This window comes from Calidris pugnax, unplaced genomic scaffold, assembly GCF_001431845.1.
Source record: "Calidris pugnax isolate Ruff unplaced genomic scaffold, ASM143184v1 scaffold39, whole genome shotgun sequence".
Taxonomy (NCBI): Eukaryota; Metazoa; Chordata; class Aves; order Charadriiformes; family Scolopacidae; genus Calidris; species Calidris pugnax.
This window is the reverse complement of record NW_015090828.1, coordinates 4,650,842-4,671,590: the sequence shown is the minus strand read 5'-3', so window position 1 is coordinate 4,671,590 and position 20,749 is coordinate 4,650,842. Positions and strand designations below refer to the sequence as shown.

Genomic DNA, 20,749 nt, shown 5'->3' with positions numbered 1-20,749 from the left:
ATTTGCCACTGTGCATTTCAGTTATGGGTCCCTGTGGAGTAAAACTCACTTTTATGCAGACTTGAGTAGCTGCCAGGAGATAGACCGTAACATTTATCTTGACAAATAGCTATCTAACAGGGGCAGTCCACTTCATTTAACAGGAATTAAAAGAGCTCTGCTTTCACAGAAGCAGCTTAGCCAGAGACAGCTTTTATGGAAAAAGGAAGGCCTGAAAATTTATGCTATCTTGGACTTCTACCTTTTCATGCTTGAGCATGAAACAAGGGCATAAAGTGGTTCCCTTGGGTACACAAGTTCAGAGCCTGTTCACCATGGCACACACGCTTCTCATCTCTGGGTAGGTGAACACGTAGCAGCTAGACATTTCTTACAATATATTACCAGGTCTAGAAGTCTGGAGAACTTGTTTTAACAAAAAAAATGTAGGGAAGATCACAGCATGCACAGAGGAAGGAATATTGCTCTACCATGGATATCTTTTCTGTCCTTCAGCACAGAACAACTTCACTCAATTCAAGCAAAAGGAAAAGCTGACCTGGTAAAGAGTTAGAGGTCAAGCAAGAAAGCTTTCAACATCTTTTTGATATTTCCGTGCACCTCCCATGTTGAATAGCACACAAAAACATACCAGAATGTTTATCAGAAAATGAATTCCCTTTAGGAACCATAAAGAAATTCACTTCTCTCCTGCCAAATTTTGTGAGCTTGGAAAATCTTCATTAGATAAAAAGATGCTTTAAGATGAAACACTGAACTATTACCTGATTTTGGGAAGGGAGGTGGAAGGGGTAGAGTCTCAGTGATTCTTTGTTATAACATTCTGGGGTTTTACGTACACACACAAATTCTGAAATACCCATAAAATTTCACTTAAACCCAAAATAAACCAAGGGTACAAAACCCCACCAATATTTAATTTCTAGTACAGTCTTGCATTTTCATACAGTACTTTATACTATCTGGGATAAAATTGGCATTATCACAAAACACTTGAACTTGAACACTTGAAAGTGATTTGACAAAGAGAACGTCTTGAAGCTTACAAATTCATCACATAATGAGTAAGCAGAGAGAGGACTTGAAAATACCGGGCTTCAAAGTTTTCATCAGATCAACATATCTGTTCAGTCCAGAAATTCTCTCATACCTCCTGACACATTTACACAGCAAGAAGACACACTAGGAGCTAGATCATAAGGGATTCTGCTTTTGGGGTTTCATTATGTCGTCTCTGTAGCAGCTCCAGGGCAGAAAATAACCACATATTAATATGCAACAGAAGAACATGGATGCATTGGCCTCAGCAGAAATACTATGGACAGATGGGAAACAAGGAAAAAATGCGCTGTTGACTCCAATAACTAATGTTAAAGAGGAAATAGGAAGTGCCCTGTGGAGTCACTTTGCATAATGATTTTTAAACTCTAATAGGAACACCATGCAAAAGGACAGATGCTCCTTTCTATGAATGTATTAAAAAATAACTGAACGAATGAATGTTTCCTTTACTTTGTGTTCTTCATGAACAACCATCCATCGGAAGAAATTATGCCCTCATCTAAACGGGCCTCGTAATCACAACATACTGTTTATGTTGTGCTTATAAATACCATTCCTCACACTGACCAATGATGAGCATAAGCATCTGTACCTTCACTGCCATAGCTTTTAAGTTCAACAGAAAAAGTAAAGGAAACACAACTCTGCCTGAATATGTAAAATACTTCAAAACTTCCCAATAGTATTTGTTTGAAACTTGACTGCTCACCAGAGGAGAGCAAAAGCTAGAGCCAAGTACAGGAGAGCCAAGATCTAGGAGAGGTGAGCAGACACCACCAGCAGCCAAGACAGACAGCAGTGCCAGAAGTGTTATTTCCAGTCTCCAGTCATGACTCAAATCTCTTCAAAAAAATCCTTCAAAGTTCTCATCCACACCAGCGATTCTGGACACTCTCCACATTAATCACTCATAGGAAAAGAAGTGAATGTTGTGCTTGTGCAAGCAAAAAGCTCATGAAACTGCATGTAAAATTTAAAAACTAGCCCTTTCTAGCATTTAGAGTCCAAAAGTATAATGGAAACAAAGTACTGACTCAATAGTGGAGCATCTGCAACAACTTTCAGTGAAGATGGAAGATAAGCCAGTGCTGGAGGCACACTCAGGAGAAACCTTCCTATGCGACAGATGCCTTCAGCATTCCAGCCTGCTGGCTATTGTCACCACTTGGTACAAGAAGAAACACAGCTGGGACAAAGATAATTTAAATACAGCTGCACAAAAATATCTATTGGCCTACAGGGATTAGTTAGCTAGTTGTCTCCCATCCAGTTTCAAAGCAAGATTGAAATCTGTCAGCAATTTAGCCTCAGTTACTGTGCTAGCTTTGTTGGTACTGATTTCTAGATGCTAGACTATGTAAAAAAGTACCTTTCAGTACCAAAAGGATCAGAATTTTTAGTACTGAATTGTCATTGCAAGAACTTCTCTATCAATTCATGGTCCTAGATTTATTATTGGCAACATTATTTCTTAAAACATTCATCACCCATAGTTAGAAGTGACAATTTTTTACCTCGCTATATAATTTCGTTTTTTTTCTTGTATTATGTTTTGCTTTTTCCATTTGTTAGTTTCCACAAAATTGCAACACAGTTTTGGCACAAACGAGGTAATTTCCATCACAATGTATTCATCTTCGTATTTTCGTCAAACATCTGGAATCACTTGGAATTTCTCTGTAGAGCAAATATTACCTAAATCTTCCTCCTTAGAGTGGAGAAACTTGACCCTAGATGATGCTTTGACGAGCGCGTAAGTTTCTGCATCTTCATAACCAAGTATCTTTATTTTCTAACATAATTCATATCTACTCAGATTCAAAGTCAAAAGAAATTCATAGAATACTTCTCGTAATTATAGCTCAAAATAGCCCAGTACTCTAAAGAGTACTGGGAATAACAAAACAATACACTATAAAAACACTTGCATGTAATTCCAAGAATTTCAGAGTATCTTCTGGACTATTTATTAAAAAAAACCAAACAACAAGTTGAGAGAGTTCAAACATTTTTTTTCCTTCAAGGCTGAAAACTTGCTTTTTGATGAGAAGTTGGGAATTAATGGTTTTGCTTTTCTTTTTTTTTTCGCAATTAAACCTTATAACAATAAGTAGTTTATTAACATTTGAATCTCTAATAGAAAACTTTCTTCAAAGTGAGAGGAAAAAATAATCTAACATCCGTTAGCTCCTCCTAGTAGTTGTGTCAATATAAATAATGGGAAATGTGACTGTTCTACTACTTTGATTTACAGAACAGACTATTTCAGTTGGAAGAGATCTACAATGATCATCTAGTCCAACTGCCTGACCAACTCAGGGCTGATCAACAGTTAAGGCATGTTAAGGGTATTTTCCAAATGTCTCTTAAACACCGACAAGCTTGGGGCCTCAACCATCTCTCAGAGTCCTGTTCCAGTATCTGACCAACCTCTCGGTAAAAAAATGCTTCCTAGTGTCCAGTCTGAACCTCCCCTGGTGCAGCTTTGAACCATTCCCACTTGTGCTATCACTGGATCCCAGGGAAAAGAGCTCAGCACGTCCCTGTCCACTTCCCCTCCTCAGAAAGCTGCAGGCAGTAATGAGGTTGTCCCTCAGCTTCCTTTCCTCCAAACTGGACAAGTCTGAAGTCCTTAGCTCACAGGACACTCCTTCCAGCCCTTTCACCAGCTTTGTTGCCCTCTCCTGGATGCATTCAAGGACCTTCACGTGCCTCTTAAACTGTGGGCCCCAGAACTGCACACAGTATTCAAGGTGAGGCCTTGCCAAAGCTGAATACAGAAGGATAATCTCCCCTTTGGACCGGCTGGTTATACTGTGTGTGATGCACCCCACGATGCAGTTTGCCCCTTTGGCTGCCTGGGAACACTGCTGACTCCTTCTGAGCCTTCATAATTTAGAAAATTTAGAAAATCTGCTTTGTTGATTCATAAAATGTGAAATATTAAAACAAGGAACACTATGAATAGCAACTTCCGTATATCTGTAGCACAGGAAACAAAGATAAAACCCAAATTTTCCTTAATGCAATGGCAAATCATAATCTGCAAAAAGCATCTTGTAATTTCTGAATTTAGTTTTTCGGTATAGAAATGCCCCAGATAATACCTTAAGCCAAAAGAAAAATAAAGGAAATTTATACCAAAAGCATGAGTTTATTGTACGGTGCTTTTCAGCTTTTCCTCACTCACAGCTATCCCTAATTCAAAGTAAGAGCTCATTCATCTTTTAATGATTTCAGGCATTCTGTAAACACTTCCCTAGTTGTCTCCATATCTTTACAGTTCCCCACTTTCTGAGCAGCTGTTGAAAATACCGTAGACACCAGTGATGCATATTACAAAAATGTCTAGAAGTCCATTTGCTTTTCTGTCTTCTCAAATCCTCAAGAACTTTGCAGCAGCTCCAAGTAAAAGCCAAGCCTTTCTTTCACTCAGATGTCTGTGACACAAAGCAAGCCGGTTCTTCAGGTATAAAAGGTACCTCCAGCAGTGTCCAGACTTGTCTGGAATCAAATCCTTCTTGGCTTACTTCACAGCACAGGCACAAGTTTCTGGATATCCTTGCCTACCACACCTTTCCTGACCAGCCCGCAACAGAACTGACACACCTTTTGTAACCAATTTTTCCAAAGCCCCGGAGAACAGAGTCTCCACCAAGTGTTTGATTGGAGTGGGGTCAACCACTAAGGAGAGGTGTCTCACTGGTAACCTTTACACAGCTTGGAGAATCCATCTCTCTTCTCCTGTGTTTTGGCAACATTTCTTAGTGGACATCTTCCTCTTCAGACTGGAAGTCACCAGTTTTGCTCTTCTGACTGCTGGCAGAGAGAGGTGATGAGCTTCAGGACAGTGAAGCCTCTTTGCTCAGGGAGGAATCCTGTTCATGCCACTGAACACTGCTCGCACCACAAGGAGAGTGGCCATCCAGCTCTGACACGCCATCACCCGGCCTCCTTTTTCCCATGCCAACTCTACCACTCTGCTGGCTGAAGCCATGTGCTGGTCCATCAAAAGCAGTATTCCCAAATAAATGGTCCACAAAGGAAATGATCTTGTTTCAGACCTTTCTAGTTCACTATTGCTCAGGCATCAAACATGCTCTGCAATTTGTTAAGTCCACCCGCCCGTGCAATTTCCACATAGTTTGTGCCAATGCCTTATGAGTTCCTACTCAGCACCAGACCCTTCGGTTAGTCTCAACAGAAGAGTCTGCTCATCTGTCCCCTTCCCAGGCTCATTCCAACGTCTGATATTCCCAGAGGTATTCAGAAAAATACTCAGATTTTTCAAAACAGTCAGTGAGCCAGGAATACTGTAATTTAAGTGGAGGCCCGTGTGTATAAAAGAGTTAACAAAGGAAACACATTAGGCTGGAATAATGAAATGCCTGGATGCACTGAGTGAAGCAAGTGATATTACACTTGTATCACTATATGTCAAACAAACAGACAAGACTGAAGTAACACTATGTACATATTACCTCAGTGTGAAAGCTGTATCTCTCACTAGACTCTGACTGGTTGCATGGCCAGCATCCCTAATAAAAAATTCCCTATTGTTTTTTTCCTGCTTCTACACTAGAAGTGATAGTATAATGACCATCATGAAAGAGTAGATACAACTGTCCTGCTAATCACCAAGCATACATAGTCATTAAGATGGGAAGGCCAAAGAAAGAATAGAACTCATGCAAGCCAAACCATTAAAAACAGCTATGAATTGTATCTGAGAAAATTTAACTCTTTTCATATTAATTTTTGAGAGGTATCTCAAAAAAAAAAAAAGCACAGTCTCATTTGAAAACCAGACAAACACACTGTAGGTGATATAAAAACAACAGTAAAACACACAGAGCACTAGTATGTGAAAGAAACATGTTGCAATTGTGTCAAATACTGCTTTTTATATTTTATTAACAAGCAAGCATCCCTGGAACTGGGTCTATATAAAAAATATTTCATTAACCAATAGGAATACAAGGGAGTTATATAAATTTATTTTATGCAACATTGATTAGTTTTGAAAATTCCCATTTTTAATGTTTTAATTTCATCTTTTATTTTAAAAAAAAAAATCACTAAAAGGACACAACCCACAAAAATACAATCTGTATCTGCTCTATATTTACAGATAACTGGTCACTATTAAGGCACAGATTTAAAACTAACATTTTTATGTAGCAAGTCAAATATTTGTGCATAATATAACACTAACAATACGGTACACTGTACTGTCTTATTCCCTTTGTGGAATCAAAATAAGTGAGAAATTTTTTTCTTCCAGTGTGTTTTTCTTTTGTGTGTGTGAAGCCCTATTGAAAAATGATGTTGTTAATGGGAAATTCTTCACTTTGGTGTAGATGATGTAAGCACTGCTCAGCAAGACACCACATCAACTTAATACTGTAATAAAATCAGTTTCTGAGTATAGTACTGTCTAGATACATAGTATGTACTTACGAAAGACTAAAAATCTAAGAGTGTAAAGGGGGCTTGATGCTTTTAAGTTTAGGCAAAATAAGCAAGAAGGGGTTGCAGAAAATTCTGTACAAAGTGTTACTGAATATTTATTTCATTAAAAATATTTTATAAAATTAACGTAACTGAATACAATTTGATTTGCAACCACTGGTCTTGCAAATGCAAACACCTAAATGACAGCTTATCTGTAAGCACGTAAGTAATCTGTGTGAATGGAACTGTCTACGTGCTTAGCAGTAAGGACAAGTGTAAATATTTTCAGAATTAGAAGTTGTGGCTTCCACGAGGGTCTCCATGAAGTTGCTCTTGCCCGTGTAACACACATACACACAAATATCTCATAGATACGTGGATATTGACTTCTGGCATTTGAGCACAGTAGCTCTGACGTGAACTTTGCGTGCGTACAAGAAGCAGTTGTATCCAGTCAGATCTCTAGAACAATTTTAAAACCAGAGGAAGCTGACTGCTGCTTGATCTACAGGGGAAGTCACCCAGCTATACACCATTAAGTAGATATGGCTGAAATGAGTACTGAGCAGTTATTTTTTGCTGACCACAACAAATCTTTGTATTATTGCTTGATCATCTATGCCCTCAAGTAATAGATTCTTTAAATTCCCTTTGTGTGTGCAAATTTCTTTATACATCATTTTGTATTCTCACCTTACAAGAAAGAATGATCCATGGAAAGTGTCAAAACTATTTCTCACCCATTTTTGCATAAAACCCAACTACTGTAAATGTTATTCTAATGCCTTCTTTTCAGAGCACTTGACAGTGGTTTATGTCCATCTCAAAAGGCTTGTACACCGAACATAAATAATACATTACAGTAGAGGTAATTCACAATATTTCTTATGGGAATGCTTTTCAACAAATTAATGCTTGGAAACTTCATATTGCATTGCAGAAAGAGGCACTTTATGAATTCCTTCATTATCAGAACCCTTCATAAACCCATAACAAGACATCTGTAAAGACAGAGAAACAATATTGCCAAATTTTTTGGACTTTCACAGTATAAGAATGCAATAGTTAGCTCTAGCCATGTACAATATGGACTCTTTCAGTTGAACATAACTTGTTTCAGAAATAGTTCATCTCCAGAGTTTTAAACATTTCTGCAGCTGACAATTACAATCTAGATTGAATAAAACAGATGCTATTACACCTATTTTATGTAGGTCGCTTAATCGCTGCATGCATAGTCATGTAAGTAATATGTGTCATTTGTTAAATGGCAACAGTGCTGTCTTGTCAAATTAGATTAGTTGTCTGTTTAATCAAACTGACAGCCCAGAGCTCTAGTTTGATGAATGCCTTTCATTCTCTACCATAAATCTGCAGTAGATCAGTTTAATCTGTTACGTATTGTAGGTGTATAGAATCTAAAAATAAAAGTCTGATATAAATAAGTGTCCTTTAGTGGCAGGGTACTAAAAATAGCCCTTTGCTTTGAGACAACCATTAAAAACAGTTTTAGCATAACAGGCAGCAGTTAAATATGATCACTGCAAAGGGTTAATATTGCAAGGTCCATTTTGGTCTTTCATTGCATCTGTTACAGTGAGCGAATATTATTGCAAGCAGCACGAGACTGCCTCAAGAGAGTGTAGTAGGACTGGTCCACGACCAAGTGGCTTGATTTTGGAACAATCTCTTCAGATAACTACCGGGGAGACAGAGAGAGGGGAAAAAATCTGCATAAGAACCAGTTTCTAGTACCATTATAGTGAGATGTGACTTAATGCAGGAACACCTGAAAAAATTTTGACTAGTGCCAATATAAAAATTGATATGGAAATGAAAGAGAGAAATAAATTTCCACAGGACAAGAAATCAGAACATGTAAAGTGCAGAAAGACCTCAATAATTATTTTAAGCAGTACCAGAAAAATCCATCTTGATAAAACCAAAATCTATGCTCTCTGGCATCCCAGCTCTTCATTCTTCCTTCATTCAACAAAGTAAAAATTCAGTGCATACATTATAGTTATAGGTAATAAAATACTAAACAAAGAACCCTATATTATTATTATTATTATTGCAAATTCTGTCCAATCTACACGAGTAAAACATAACCCACATTTGGTGTTTTGAAAGACAACAGACAAAAATGTGTTTTTCCTCTTTTTTTTTTTGGCACAGTATTGTGCAGACAAAATGCTTTGGTCCTTGACACCCAAACTCCCAAAGTGCAGAGGGTGGTGTGCAGTGAAGGCTGTCCACAGGATTGCCATGTCCATCTTTACAGCTGACTTTTTGAGCCACAACTTACTGCTACCAGCGCCCGCTGACACTAGCAATGTCCGAATGGTACTGACGCGGCAGCCTTCCACTGGCTCCACCTTCCAGGAATGAGGCACGTATGTTTGACGGGTCAAAGAGCTTCCTTCGGTTTTTATTCAGTTCTGTAAAGGTCACACACACAAAAAAATCTCTCATTAGCTATTATTTCGATCTAAATCAAGAGCAAAACTTCTATTTAAGCCACCAAAATATTTTAGAGAGCACAGTATCAAATGAAAATGTCTGCGAGGTACTCGTTTCATTTAACAGTTCAACAGGATAATGAGAGTGTCAGCTTAGAACTCATGGAGGCTGCTTGGGATGCAGGCATCTATTTGGTGCAGTTCTTAATTGGCGCTGATGCAGTGGATAATGTTTTGTGATATTGATTTAGATCAAATTGACAAAGCTGAAACACTTTTAAAAGATTTTGTTATAATACTCAAAGGCTGCAATCTTCCTGAAGGTACACGCACACAGAACATATGGCTGCAGCACAATCATGCAATGTAAACTGAGATGACAGAAAAGTTTATTACCAACTTGATCATTTCTCAGTGCACAATTGTTTATTTTAAACACAACTCCGAAGCAATATTTTAATAAGAACTTTTAGAAAAAAGACGCTCACCTCTCATTCAAACATGTGCCCTAAGCTTGTATTAGCAAATGCTTATTCAAAATGTTTTTCCTTTCCCCACTTTTCTATTCTTGTAAACAAACTCCAGGCTAAATACAAATCACTGAAAGATTACATAGATTTTCATGACTGCTATTGAACTAAATACATTCCATTCTTTATACCACCGTTTTAAATTCATAAAAAAACATTCACTAATGGCATCTGTAGAAGAGATACAATTGGGAGAAAAGTAACCTGGTGTTACAATGAAGTATCTGGAGAAAACCATTCTTCTGATACAGATTCATTGCCTAGGCAATGTGATATGCAATCTTGTGCTATTTATTACAATCAGAAAAAAATCCAGTTAGGGATTACATACTGCAACACAATGCAAGAAATTATAATTGTCCTTCATATTTCTGCATGTACAGTACACAAGACATCCCATTAAAGTGGGTTGGAAAATTCCAACTAAGAGTTTCTTTTCAAACTTACAGTTCGTGCAAACAACTGACCTTGGGAAAAAAAACACACACACAAAAACCCCATAAAATAAACCCCCCAAACAAAAAACCAAACCAAAGCCCATACAGCACCAGGCAATTTTTCCCACTAGGATGATTTCTTTGCTAATCAATGAAGTGGAGGACAGGGAACCAAAATCCTGAAAAAGCCAGTTCTGGCCGGTATGTAGTACCATTAAGACTCCAGAGCCTATACTCTCAGAGCTTCGAGGATCCAGTTTTGGGGCATAAAACAAAGGTCACAATCTGCTGTGAAACAAGCTTTCTACCAAGCTCCAACTTTACAAGGGGACACAGGACTATGTAACTGAAATCTTATTAAGTAATGTGAAAGCTCTATAAAGCCTGGTTTTAAGTGCCTTCTGATGAGGGGCAAACCAATATGACTTCTGTGGACTAAATTCTTATTTTTCAGTCTTTCCAAGATCCTTTACCAACTATAGACACAGAAATCAAGTGAGAAGAATACAAACAATACTTAAAATCAACAAATGATAATCTGTGTTATTTACCTGAGATGGCAAGCAGCATTTTTCTTCTGGCACCAAAAGTGGTAATTCCTAACTCTTTCAAATCTTGATCAGTAAGAGTGAGGAATGTCTGCAGATCAATCTAAAGAAAAAGAAATAGGAAAATTATACAAAACAAGTCTCTCCTGTTTTTTCCTACTGTATTTTATCGTTACTCTGCCAACCTGTTCTTTGCATGTAAACAGCAATTGTTGATTTCTAATTGCTTCTTCACACAGTTGCTCAATTTGGGTCCAGAACACAGGCAGATGCCAAACCCAGCTGTGGTCCTTCCCCTCTACCACATGAGCTACTGACAGAGCCCACATAGACATCTGTTTTGCACCCTAGTACACCCTACTCCAGTGGTGTGACACACAACTTTCCACATTCATCTACGGTGCTTTCAGGACAAGCTCAGTATGGACTGTGCCAGTAAGTCTTGCAGCTGGGCTCACTGTACTTTTGTGACACAGTTAGTTTATTCTGGCGACAGATTTATCTACAGTTAACCAAGTTTACTCTAGCTATATAGTATTCTATGGATAAGTAGTACTACCACTTGGACTACACTGAAATTAGTTGGTGCAGAGGTGGAAAGCTCACAGATATGACTGACCACATCTCCCTGTTGGGAGTGATCAAAGGAAGTCAACTGGCACACAGAGTATGAGTTGAGGGATGAACATATGTGACACCAGCACCAGCAGAGACAAGACATTACTACTGAATGCAGATTAGATTAGCATAACCTATACATGAAGTTGACTAAAGCTATTAAATTCTAGTTAGCATCCTAGTTTACAGGTAGGAGCCAAGGTTCAAACTTCCTTGAATGAAAAAAAACCAAACAACAACAAGCCACCCTAGTTGAATTCTTTATTAAATGTAAACCAACAATGAGGACAAAATAGCCAGTTTGGACAGAAGTACTATCTGGAAATTAAAGGATGCATCTTTGAAAAAACAGCTCATGAAAATCCCATCAAAGTGAGACTTCTAAGTGGCTTTGGTCACGAGAGAGAACAACTACTGCTGGGAAACATGAAATAAACACAAAGGTGTCTTTCAAAGGAATACTAACCTCTTGCTGTTGGAATACATCTGTGTATTTGCCCAAACCAAGTTTGCTGAACAGCTCGGGCAGATCAGATCCTTTGAACAAACTGTTCAGGTTACAGCCATTGCTTCCTGTCAGCGAGGAAATGCAGTCCATGTAATTACTGCTACTGAGATAGTGCTCAGCTGAAAGGGAAGAAGCACACTTTTTAGTCACATCACAGAAGTGCACAATTTTCTGTCATAACACTGTATTCAATCAGATCATTACATTAACAAAATATTTAAACCTTTATTATTCAGGAAAAAAAATGCCTTTCAGTGGTCTCAGAGAATGAAGAGCATAAAGCACATTTTTTCATTACTTAAGTTCCAGTGTTTGTTTTTGATAGAAAGGGTAAAATCAACTTATGTGAACTGTGGCAGGGATACGAGTCAGGAATTCACAGAGGGGAAAGAGCTGCAAAGCTCTGCTGCTTTTCCTCCTCTTAAGCCCTCTCCCTCTTTTCTCCAGTGAATATTTTGGAAAACACCATTGCACACAAATGCAACCAGCCCTGTTTGGTCTGCACGGTGAGAAAACCACACCGGAGCTATTCCTGGTAAAAGAACTACCTACAGCCACATGATTTCACTATTATTTTAGTACAATGTAGACAAAAAATTAATGCAAAAGTTTTATAAAAGACTAAAACTGGAAATACTCTCCTAATTCTAAATTATATTCCTAAAAGATATATAATTTAAAAAAAGAAAGTTTCCAGGGTGAGGTTCATAAAACCAACCAACCAATCAAGAAAGCTGATTTAGCAGTGTAAACCCTTTCCCTTATGCACACATACTGATCATATATAATCACTTAGTTCATAATTATTTTTCCTCATGCTTATAAGAAAAGGATAGCTCCCAGGGATTGCATCAGGCATTTGTGTAAGTGAGGCCACTGTGAGTGCTCCTTCCCTGGTTACAGACACAGGAAAGAATAACAGTGAATGCAGAAGAGGCTTGCAGGAGGTAAGAGATACTTTCCCAGGTGAGTAAAATTAAGACTGCCCCAGAGACTTACGCTATGGCCTCCAGTATAGAATGCCAATAGGATGTGAAAACTGCCATTTTTCACAACTGGCTATGCTACATTTCTTATTTTCTGGGCAGAGACTAGTTAGAAACATTTGAGATCAGATTTACAGAGCTTGGAGAACTTCTATCAACCTCAGCTTCATTTTGGAAAAGAGTCTTAAAATACAGTAAACCATTCAATGTTGAAAATCTGAACATGAAGTTTGACAACTGAAGCACAACTAAGTTGATTTTTAGACTTTAAAAGGTGATGCCTCAATTTCTTCACTGTCAGAGTAAGATAACACTAAAAATACCCCAAAATCAATCATTACAAGTATACCAACCATGAATCTTTAATTGAAGCTATCCTGTCTTAGGATGTCCAACTTTTACTACCTGTGTACTTGGTAGTTGATCTAAAATTTAGGTTTTATTCATCTTTATAAGAAAAATGCAACAAAAAAGTAAACTCAGCCATATTAGTTATTTCCCCATAACGCAGTTAGTTAGTATGGACAAGTATTCTCTACCTCCATTTTTCACTCTTCCAGAAAGGCATATATTAAGTTATTAATAAAATGAAGTTTCAAAGAGTTCAATTTAAATAAAATTCTATTTTGTAAGTTTTAAACATTGCTTAAAAAGGAATTACAAAATTTTCAGCCTGTATCCACAGGAACTAGTGTTTAAAATCACGTGCTAGGCCATGCCAAACACATGGACAGTCTTATTTTATCACCATAAAGATAATCTGCTTTAAAATTAAAATTAAGATCAGACTTCTCCACCAGCAAGCAAACAGCCCAGTAAAGCTGCTGTTGTTGCATTGATAACAGAGCAGAACGATGCTAGTATAGAAATAAGCTTTATATAGGTCTGTTCTCAGTATACTCTCAGCACCGCAAAGAGCTTTCAGCAAGAATGTCTTACATTAAAAAAATTTCCTTAAAAATTTTCCTTTTAGACCATTATTCCTATGTTACACAATCTTGCATATGCTTTCACTTTTCAATTAGTAAAATAAATGTACTTTACAGGTGTCAGTAATTTAAGTCCCTAGTGATGACAGGAAACATTTTAAAAAAATATTGTTATCAATAGCATTATTTTTTTTTAACCCGATCGTAAGAAATTATTAACCTGATTTATTTTGTTTCCGTTTGGGGCTACCAATTGAGGAGACAAATTCACTATGAGCTCCAGGTCCAAGCCCATTACGGTCTCTCCAGTTGTCAGATTCACTGCCACTTCCCAGGTGCTCCCGACTGTTGGACCGTGAGAGAGACATTGATGAGCCCTGCAAATCAAAAACAGTAAGTTTGGGCAGAAAACAGTGGATTCATTGTAACTCCGATGTTTTCTTTGAAGCAGCTCAGTTAAAAATAAAAACAGCTTTTAATGCTTGCAAACATTCTTTTGGCAGCCGATCAATAGTCAAATAATTGCGAAGCAGACAAAAACAGCAGGTGTGCTTAAAACGTACGCAGTTTACAGATTTTTAAGCAGAAGTTATTTAAAGACCTTCAAAATCAATTGCTCCATAGTTCCAAGTTTGTTTCCAAAACATTCCATGGTATCAAATTCCACAGAAATTCTAGACAAAGCAGTCTATTGACTAGATCCTTTCGAGGGGAAGAGAATGTAACAGAGCAACTATCTGAAGATAAGTGCATCAAGTACACAATACTTGACAACAATACGGTATACAATATCAATCACAAACCCTTGCCAAATTGTTGATTTGCAATTTTTTTTTTTTTTAAACAAGATTTTCATATTCCTGCAAAGTACTAATTATCAGCTTTCATCACTGTGGGTCAGAATGTTCCAAAATCCAGCAACAGCACTCCCTGAGAGCACCCCACTATGGAATTGGGTGGGGTTGTACTCCAAAAAAAGGTCATTAGTGATACCACACACTTACATGAACTAAAAATTATGGAACAAAATGAACAATTTCATTCTATACATGTGCATCAAACACAAATTGAAAACTGTAACTTAAGAGGCAGCAATCTTTTCTACTATTCAGTAGACACTACTGAAAAAGAAGGCAAACACTCTTTGGCAAAATTGCAAAGGTATGAGCTATAGTTAGTGTGACTCAACAAATGAAGAAAGGCAGGAATTGACTTCAAGTCTTAGAGAAAAACAAGGAGAGAGGTGGCCTTTACATAATGCTTCATCGTAGTGGTGGCTGAGAGTTGTGAAGCAAAGATGATGTTATCCAATGTTTCTGGAAAACTGAATGCACAATAAAATGTCACAGTGAAGACTAAATATCTTTGGTGAGCTAATTTTACAAATTAACTTCTCAGACATGACTATAATCCTGCTACTATGTCTGTTCAAAGACTCCAGCACATGACCCTCAAACACCATTGTGGTGGTACTGCCTCTTGTACCAATGATGAAGACTACTAAGGATACAAGGAACCCAAGCTTTTTTAGTCTGCCCAGATGTTTCCACAATAGCTCATACCAAAAAATGGAAACGGGAGTCCTAACACGCTATCATTTCACTGGGAAGAGCTAAGCCTGTGGTTTGCACGTGTGCCGACTCTGAATGACTAAAATACCGTGTTCTTGGTTAGAATTACATGCCAGCTTAGAGACTTTTAGCAGAAGTTTGGGGTGGGGGGAACCCCAACTCAATCAGTATAGAAAAGTGTGTAAAAACAAGAATTCACACGTCAGTGTGAATTTCTATTACAGGATAGTTTTTTATACCTCGTATGTAGTTGTCATAGATGGCTTGTACGATACATGATTCGCTCTTCTTAGTTCCTTGATAGTTTCTGCAGGCATAGATTTAGAGAACCCTAAACCACTCCACGTATTGGTTGGAGTTCTCACTTCTGTCACAACTGGCTTCTTTAACATAGCTGAAAAATAGAAAAAAAAAAATAGTAAATCTCAACCTTAGCAAAGGTAGTGAAATGATAATCCTGAAGCTGTGTATTTTAATAGACTTCAGCCCACAAAATGGGGGCTGAAAAATGTTCTAAACACCTGCACTTGCTACACAGGTTAAATCTTACCTTTCCTTAAGGCAATTTACTGTCAGAAGGTAGTTAAACCCCAGAAGACTACAAAGAAGCCGAAAGAATCACATCTGTTTCAAAAAGAAGGGCTTCTGGCTTTCTTTTGGTGTGGTGGTATTTTCTTTATTTTTAACAGGGTCAAAGATATGATTAAGTCCCTTATCAATTTTGTAACTTAATTTATTCCTGAAGTAAGGTGCAACCTTGCCAATACGACCAACATCTTAAATTTTAATTTTCATCCAAATAACATGAGGTATTACAGCTGTGAGGTCTCTGAAAACAATATGGATCATTTGCATACGGATATCCCATCTGCAAGATATTTATACTGTATTTTGCACTATGTTGCTATTAAGAAATTTTTGGAACATGAAAACTAATATACAAATGTTTCACTGTCAGCTTTACATTTAATTAAAAAAAAATCAAATTACAAAACTGATACATCAGACAATTCTTTCAGCTGTGTATTAACAAACTATTCAGAAGGCACTGTTTATCCACATACCTTTGGTTGCCAGTAGCTTCTTCTGTTCATAGTCAAATGCCTAAAAATTAAACATGCAGAAGATAACTTAATTGCCATTCAAACTAAATGTCATTCCAGTCCTCAGCTCTTTGTGAAAACAAAGGTTTTAGAAGTGGCCAGTGAATATGTCTAGGAGAAACCTGAAGTACTGCACAGTAATTTGACAGTCATCCAGTTAGAGCCTTAGTTACTTATAGCATTCACTCAAAGAAAGATAACAAAGAGTTTAAATAACTATGCAATATCCATTTGGGCAAGGCTGCAGCAGTATTTACAAACTGTTTAGACAGAATTTCTTTTTTTTTTTTTTAAGATGACATTTATTCAAGCATTTTTCTCTTCATTAATCGTCTGTTCTTAGCAATTAAAACATTCCTTAACAGTACAAAAAAGATAGTGTATAGATTTGACAGCAAATCTAGGCACCACAGTTATTTTTAATAATCTTGTTTTGAGTTTACTTCTCCATGCACTCATCTTCTGAAAGGAAAAGAAACTAAGTTTTGAAAAAATTTTAAATACTTGCATTTGCACTACTTAATAGAATGGAAATTTTGAAGTTTAAATACACCTGGTTAAGTAAGTTATGCTTCCTTGAATTACAGATTAGCAAGTCTAAACACACACATAAAACTACAAAAATGCAGTATTTAGCCTCAAATGTTAAATCCAATACTTAAATTAACTAGAGCTCTGATTAAGGTTAGTGTTTTGCAGCCCTTATCTTGTTCCACTACACCAAGCAGTCTAGTTATGTGTGCACTTACAGATCTATAATGAAAACTACTCTGTTGCTACTGCTTGACCCTTGTCAAAGGTCTCTCTCTTTGGGGAGATTTATAACAACATGGAAATAGTTTATAGTATAGTCGTAGCCTGTAGTTAACAAGTAGGAGCGGTACAAGAAAAACAAAAGGAGTAAATGTACAGATGTGTATTTGTAAAGCAAAACCAGCGTAGTTACTCCCGTAAATCCCCCCTAATACGAACCTGAAGCTGTAGGGAAAAAAAATGGTGTTGACACTGCGTATGAAGAGTTGTAAAGTGTCTTCTGTATATATAATCCTCACTTCTCAAAGCAATGATATTGTAAACACACAAACGATGCTTGTGTAGCCTAATGTAGCCATGCAGTTTATTTCTGCACTGAAATTTTTCTAATTCAACTGAAGCAAAAGGGCTTTTTTTGTCTTCAAGACTTTCAGGTGACAACCTGCTCTTTAATTGAAAAAGTTCACGACTTTGCTGGGAAATGCTTTTACTGAAATGGCAAGTCAGTCTGCTGGTCAAGAGTCACCTCCGCATTACGTGGTCATTTCACTTTGCAATTGTCAGATGTTGCAGTAGATTAGGGTTCATTCAGGGCCACGTACCTGCATATTTACATACGATGGCTGTGGAGCCAGACGTGCTCTTTCCGAGTTCTGCTGGGCAGCTGCTGCTCGCTCGGCTGCACGTTCACTTCCAGGAGCCTTTTTATCAGCCACGGGGCTTTCAGCAGCGCTTAACTCTGCGTCTGAGAGCAGCCTCTCTGCGGTGCTGCAGGAGCAAAACCAGCATTAACTCCAGCCTTCCTTTTCACTAGCAGTGAACATCCAATGCAATTTTGATAATTAAGCCTTCCCCTGAGAAGTTTGGCAGCAAAATTCAAGACATGCCAGTACAAACAGAATCATAGAGTGATTCTATGCATCATTCACAACATCTCAGCAATTTTGAGCAACACTTCCAAAGCTTCAGCTTTTCTTTACCCATTTCTCTGACAGAAACCAAGCACGTATTGCTGCTTTCTCTATTACCAAGCACGAGGCAGAGTTTATAGATTCAGATTGCAGCTGTCTGGTATCTGGAATTATCACGTGCAGCCCCTACGCAGTGTGACTTCACACTGTTTAGTCTTGCTCAGGCCAGCACTTCCAACAGACTGAGAGTAGTAGGATAAGAAGAGATGCACAATGAGAACTAAGTTAACACAGGTCCTACTTGCTTTTAAAGCTTCAATAATAGCAGTCCTACATGCCAAAGTACATCTTAATGAAATCTTTTCTTTCTAGAAATGAGACATATTTTATGCCTACTCTAGAAGAGTATAAACTCTTACTTCAAAGCAAAGTGACCATGTTTTAGATGCTGTGGACTACCACAGAAGAATGCCCTAAGGAAACTGTGAGCACTACATCCTCAACAAAAAGAACAAGAAATACAAACAACTGAGTAATACACAAACAACTGAGTCTGGTTAGCAGGAATCCTTGGATTTCTAAACTATGAGAGAAGAATTAATGAAATATGCATTATAGCTTTAACAGTGTAAATAAATTAGGTAAGAGAAAATATGCATTTCAAAAGAGTGATGATAAACAGTTCCCAAGAGGAATAGTGAAAACAATACTTAAATTAGATTGGACAAAACATTGCGTTAAGCACAAAGCTTGTGTTGCCAAGACATATTATGACTCAAAAGAGCCTTTCCCACTGCTGGCTCTTTAAAAAAAACAACCAAACAAAAAAAATCACTACAACAAGTGTTCAAGAACATGCTGTTATGCCCTGAATATCATTTTTCTAAGAAGAACACAGCCTCAAGTACACACAAAATGAAAGATGCTGTTAGTTAGGAATTGTTCTCAAAGTAATCAATAAAAAGAGAAAGTACAAAAATATCTTTTAGAAAAAGATAATGAAAGTTACTCTGAAGAAAAACCCCACTCTTGTGGGGGAAAAAAAGGCACTTTTTTCAAACCAAAGAAAAATACTTAGGATGTACAAAACGCATTTAAAGTTTGCAATTATCAAAGTGGGGCAGTGGTGATGTATACCAATGCCCAGTGTGATCAAAAAAAAAAATCAAGCCCAATTTAAATCAGCTCTGAGTATCTTACGACTGAACCACTTCCTCTACCTACAAAAACATGCTAAGTATTTTTGCATGGCAAAAGTTCCATTAATTCGCATAAGCACATTTAACTTACTGTAAATGAGAGTTTTTGGTGCCTTGCAATAATTCAACAGTTTGTCTCTTAGCACAGGCCTGTTTGGAAGAGCTCATCATCTGCTTCAGATCACTGGTATTTGCTGAATGGGATGGACTTCTTGGCATGCCCACTTCTACAAAAGCATCATTGCAACCTGCAAGACCAATGGAATAGTTAAACAAAACTCCTCTTACGTTTTAGTGCTCTTATTGAAGGAATGACAACTATAGAAAAAAACCTGCTCTTCTTCCTTATGGAATTACTTTAGTCTTCAGGGATAACAGCTTAGTTAACTTTAAGATGTTATAAAAGCAATTTTAAATGCATGGAAAAAGGTGGTAGTATTCACATATATAGTAGACAAAATAAGTATTTTCTAAATTTAAAACATTATTTGGAGTAATATTAGTTAATATTAAATCTGAAGACTGACAATCAGAAATGACTAAATATTTCAAACAAATTTGATTTTATATAGTTATAATAAGCTTAGCTAGATGTTCAGACAATTTTGTTGCAATAAAAGGTCCCCATCTAATGTTCAAATATCTTTAGAAAATATTTTTTACAAATGTTTATGATAATTGGGCATGGTATCTTTCATTCAAATAATTTCAAATGATGACAACCCTCAATAAAAGAGCATCCCTTTGTTCAATATTTGCAAGGGAAACAAGGCAAACATGTATTTGCTCAAATTTGAAGTGGATCTGGCTACACCTCCCTTCGAGAATGACAGGAACACTTCATTAGTTCCTTCAGCTCCCAAAAAGCAGTATAACTGAAATGTTGTTATAAAACATGTAAATAAATTGTGTTACCCAGTGTCATCTAGTTTTAATTTAGACAATTTTTTGCAATAAGCGTCTCAAAAGCATTATTTCCCTTCATTAAATAAAAAATACAACATCATTTAAACCACCAGAAATTGTTCAAACCAATGAAATTAAGCTGCTGTAAAACATACTAAAATTTTCACAAGTTATTTCCCTCTGCTTCTTGGGGATAAATCAACTTTACAAGTGCTTTTATGTTGACTTAAGGTGTTTCTATTAACTGTACAACTCAGATATAACAACTTCTATTTGCTCTTTTTGACAATAAATCTGGAAGACCCAGAGATATTTTCCTTCAACATGGCTGCAAAGCCAATGCACAGGCAACATATTTACATTTTTGCTTTGTGAACTGCACACAGACTGCACAAACACTACGAGACAAAAGAATAATATGTCAAAATTTTACCTTCTGTGCTGTTTGACTTGGCAGCTACTTGTTCTGAGGCACCATGAGCACTTGTTTGTCGCACAGGATCACTGTGGTTTGTGCTCAACACATTTTCTCCGAGCGATGTGGCAGACAGCGCAGCATAGTTGATATTTGAGGTCTGAAATGATTGTCAAAAAACATCACGACAGTGATTGTTATGCTTAAGGAAATATGGAAAGAATTTCCCGTTTATCTGTGCAGGAGAACAAGAAATTCATTCCTAATACAGGAGAACAATGTGCTTGAATGTTCCATTTTTCTATCTTTAAGTCATATTTTGAAAACACTACTGTTCTATTTTTAAACTTTGTAGCT

General features: G+C 37.1%; 1 protein-coding gene across 2 annotated transcripts in view; it reads right to left on the bottom strand.

The window, feature by feature from the left end:
- Positions 1–6,038: 6,038 nt before the first annotated feature.
- BICC1 (BicC family RNA binding protein 1) overlaps positions 6,039–20,749 on the bottom strand; it is a 111,257-nt gene continuing 96,546 nt past the window's right edge. For both annotated transcript variants that reach the window (XM_014940578.1, XM_014940579.1), the window contains 9 exons: positions 20,411–20,552; positions 19,163–19,319; positions 17,564–17,729; positions 16,170–16,209; positions 15,345–15,499; positions 13,755–13,911; positions 11,578–11,738; positions 10,497–10,596; positions 6,039–8,957 (listed from right to left, as the gene is read on the bottom strand). In XM_014940578.1, coding sequence (XP_014796064.1) covers positions 8,827–8,957; positions 10,497–10,596; positions 11,578–11,738; positions 13,755–13,911; positions 15,345–15,499; positions 16,170–16,209; positions 17,564–17,729; positions 19,163–19,319; positions 20,411–20,552 — 1,209 coding nt within the window. In that variant the 3' untranslated portion in view covers positions 6,039–8,826. The remainder of the gene's footprint in view (positions 8,958–10,496; positions 10,597–11,577; positions 11,739–13,754; positions 13,912–15,344; positions 15,500–16,169; positions 16,210–17,563; positions 17,730–19,162; positions 19,320–20,410; positions 20,553–20,749) is intronic.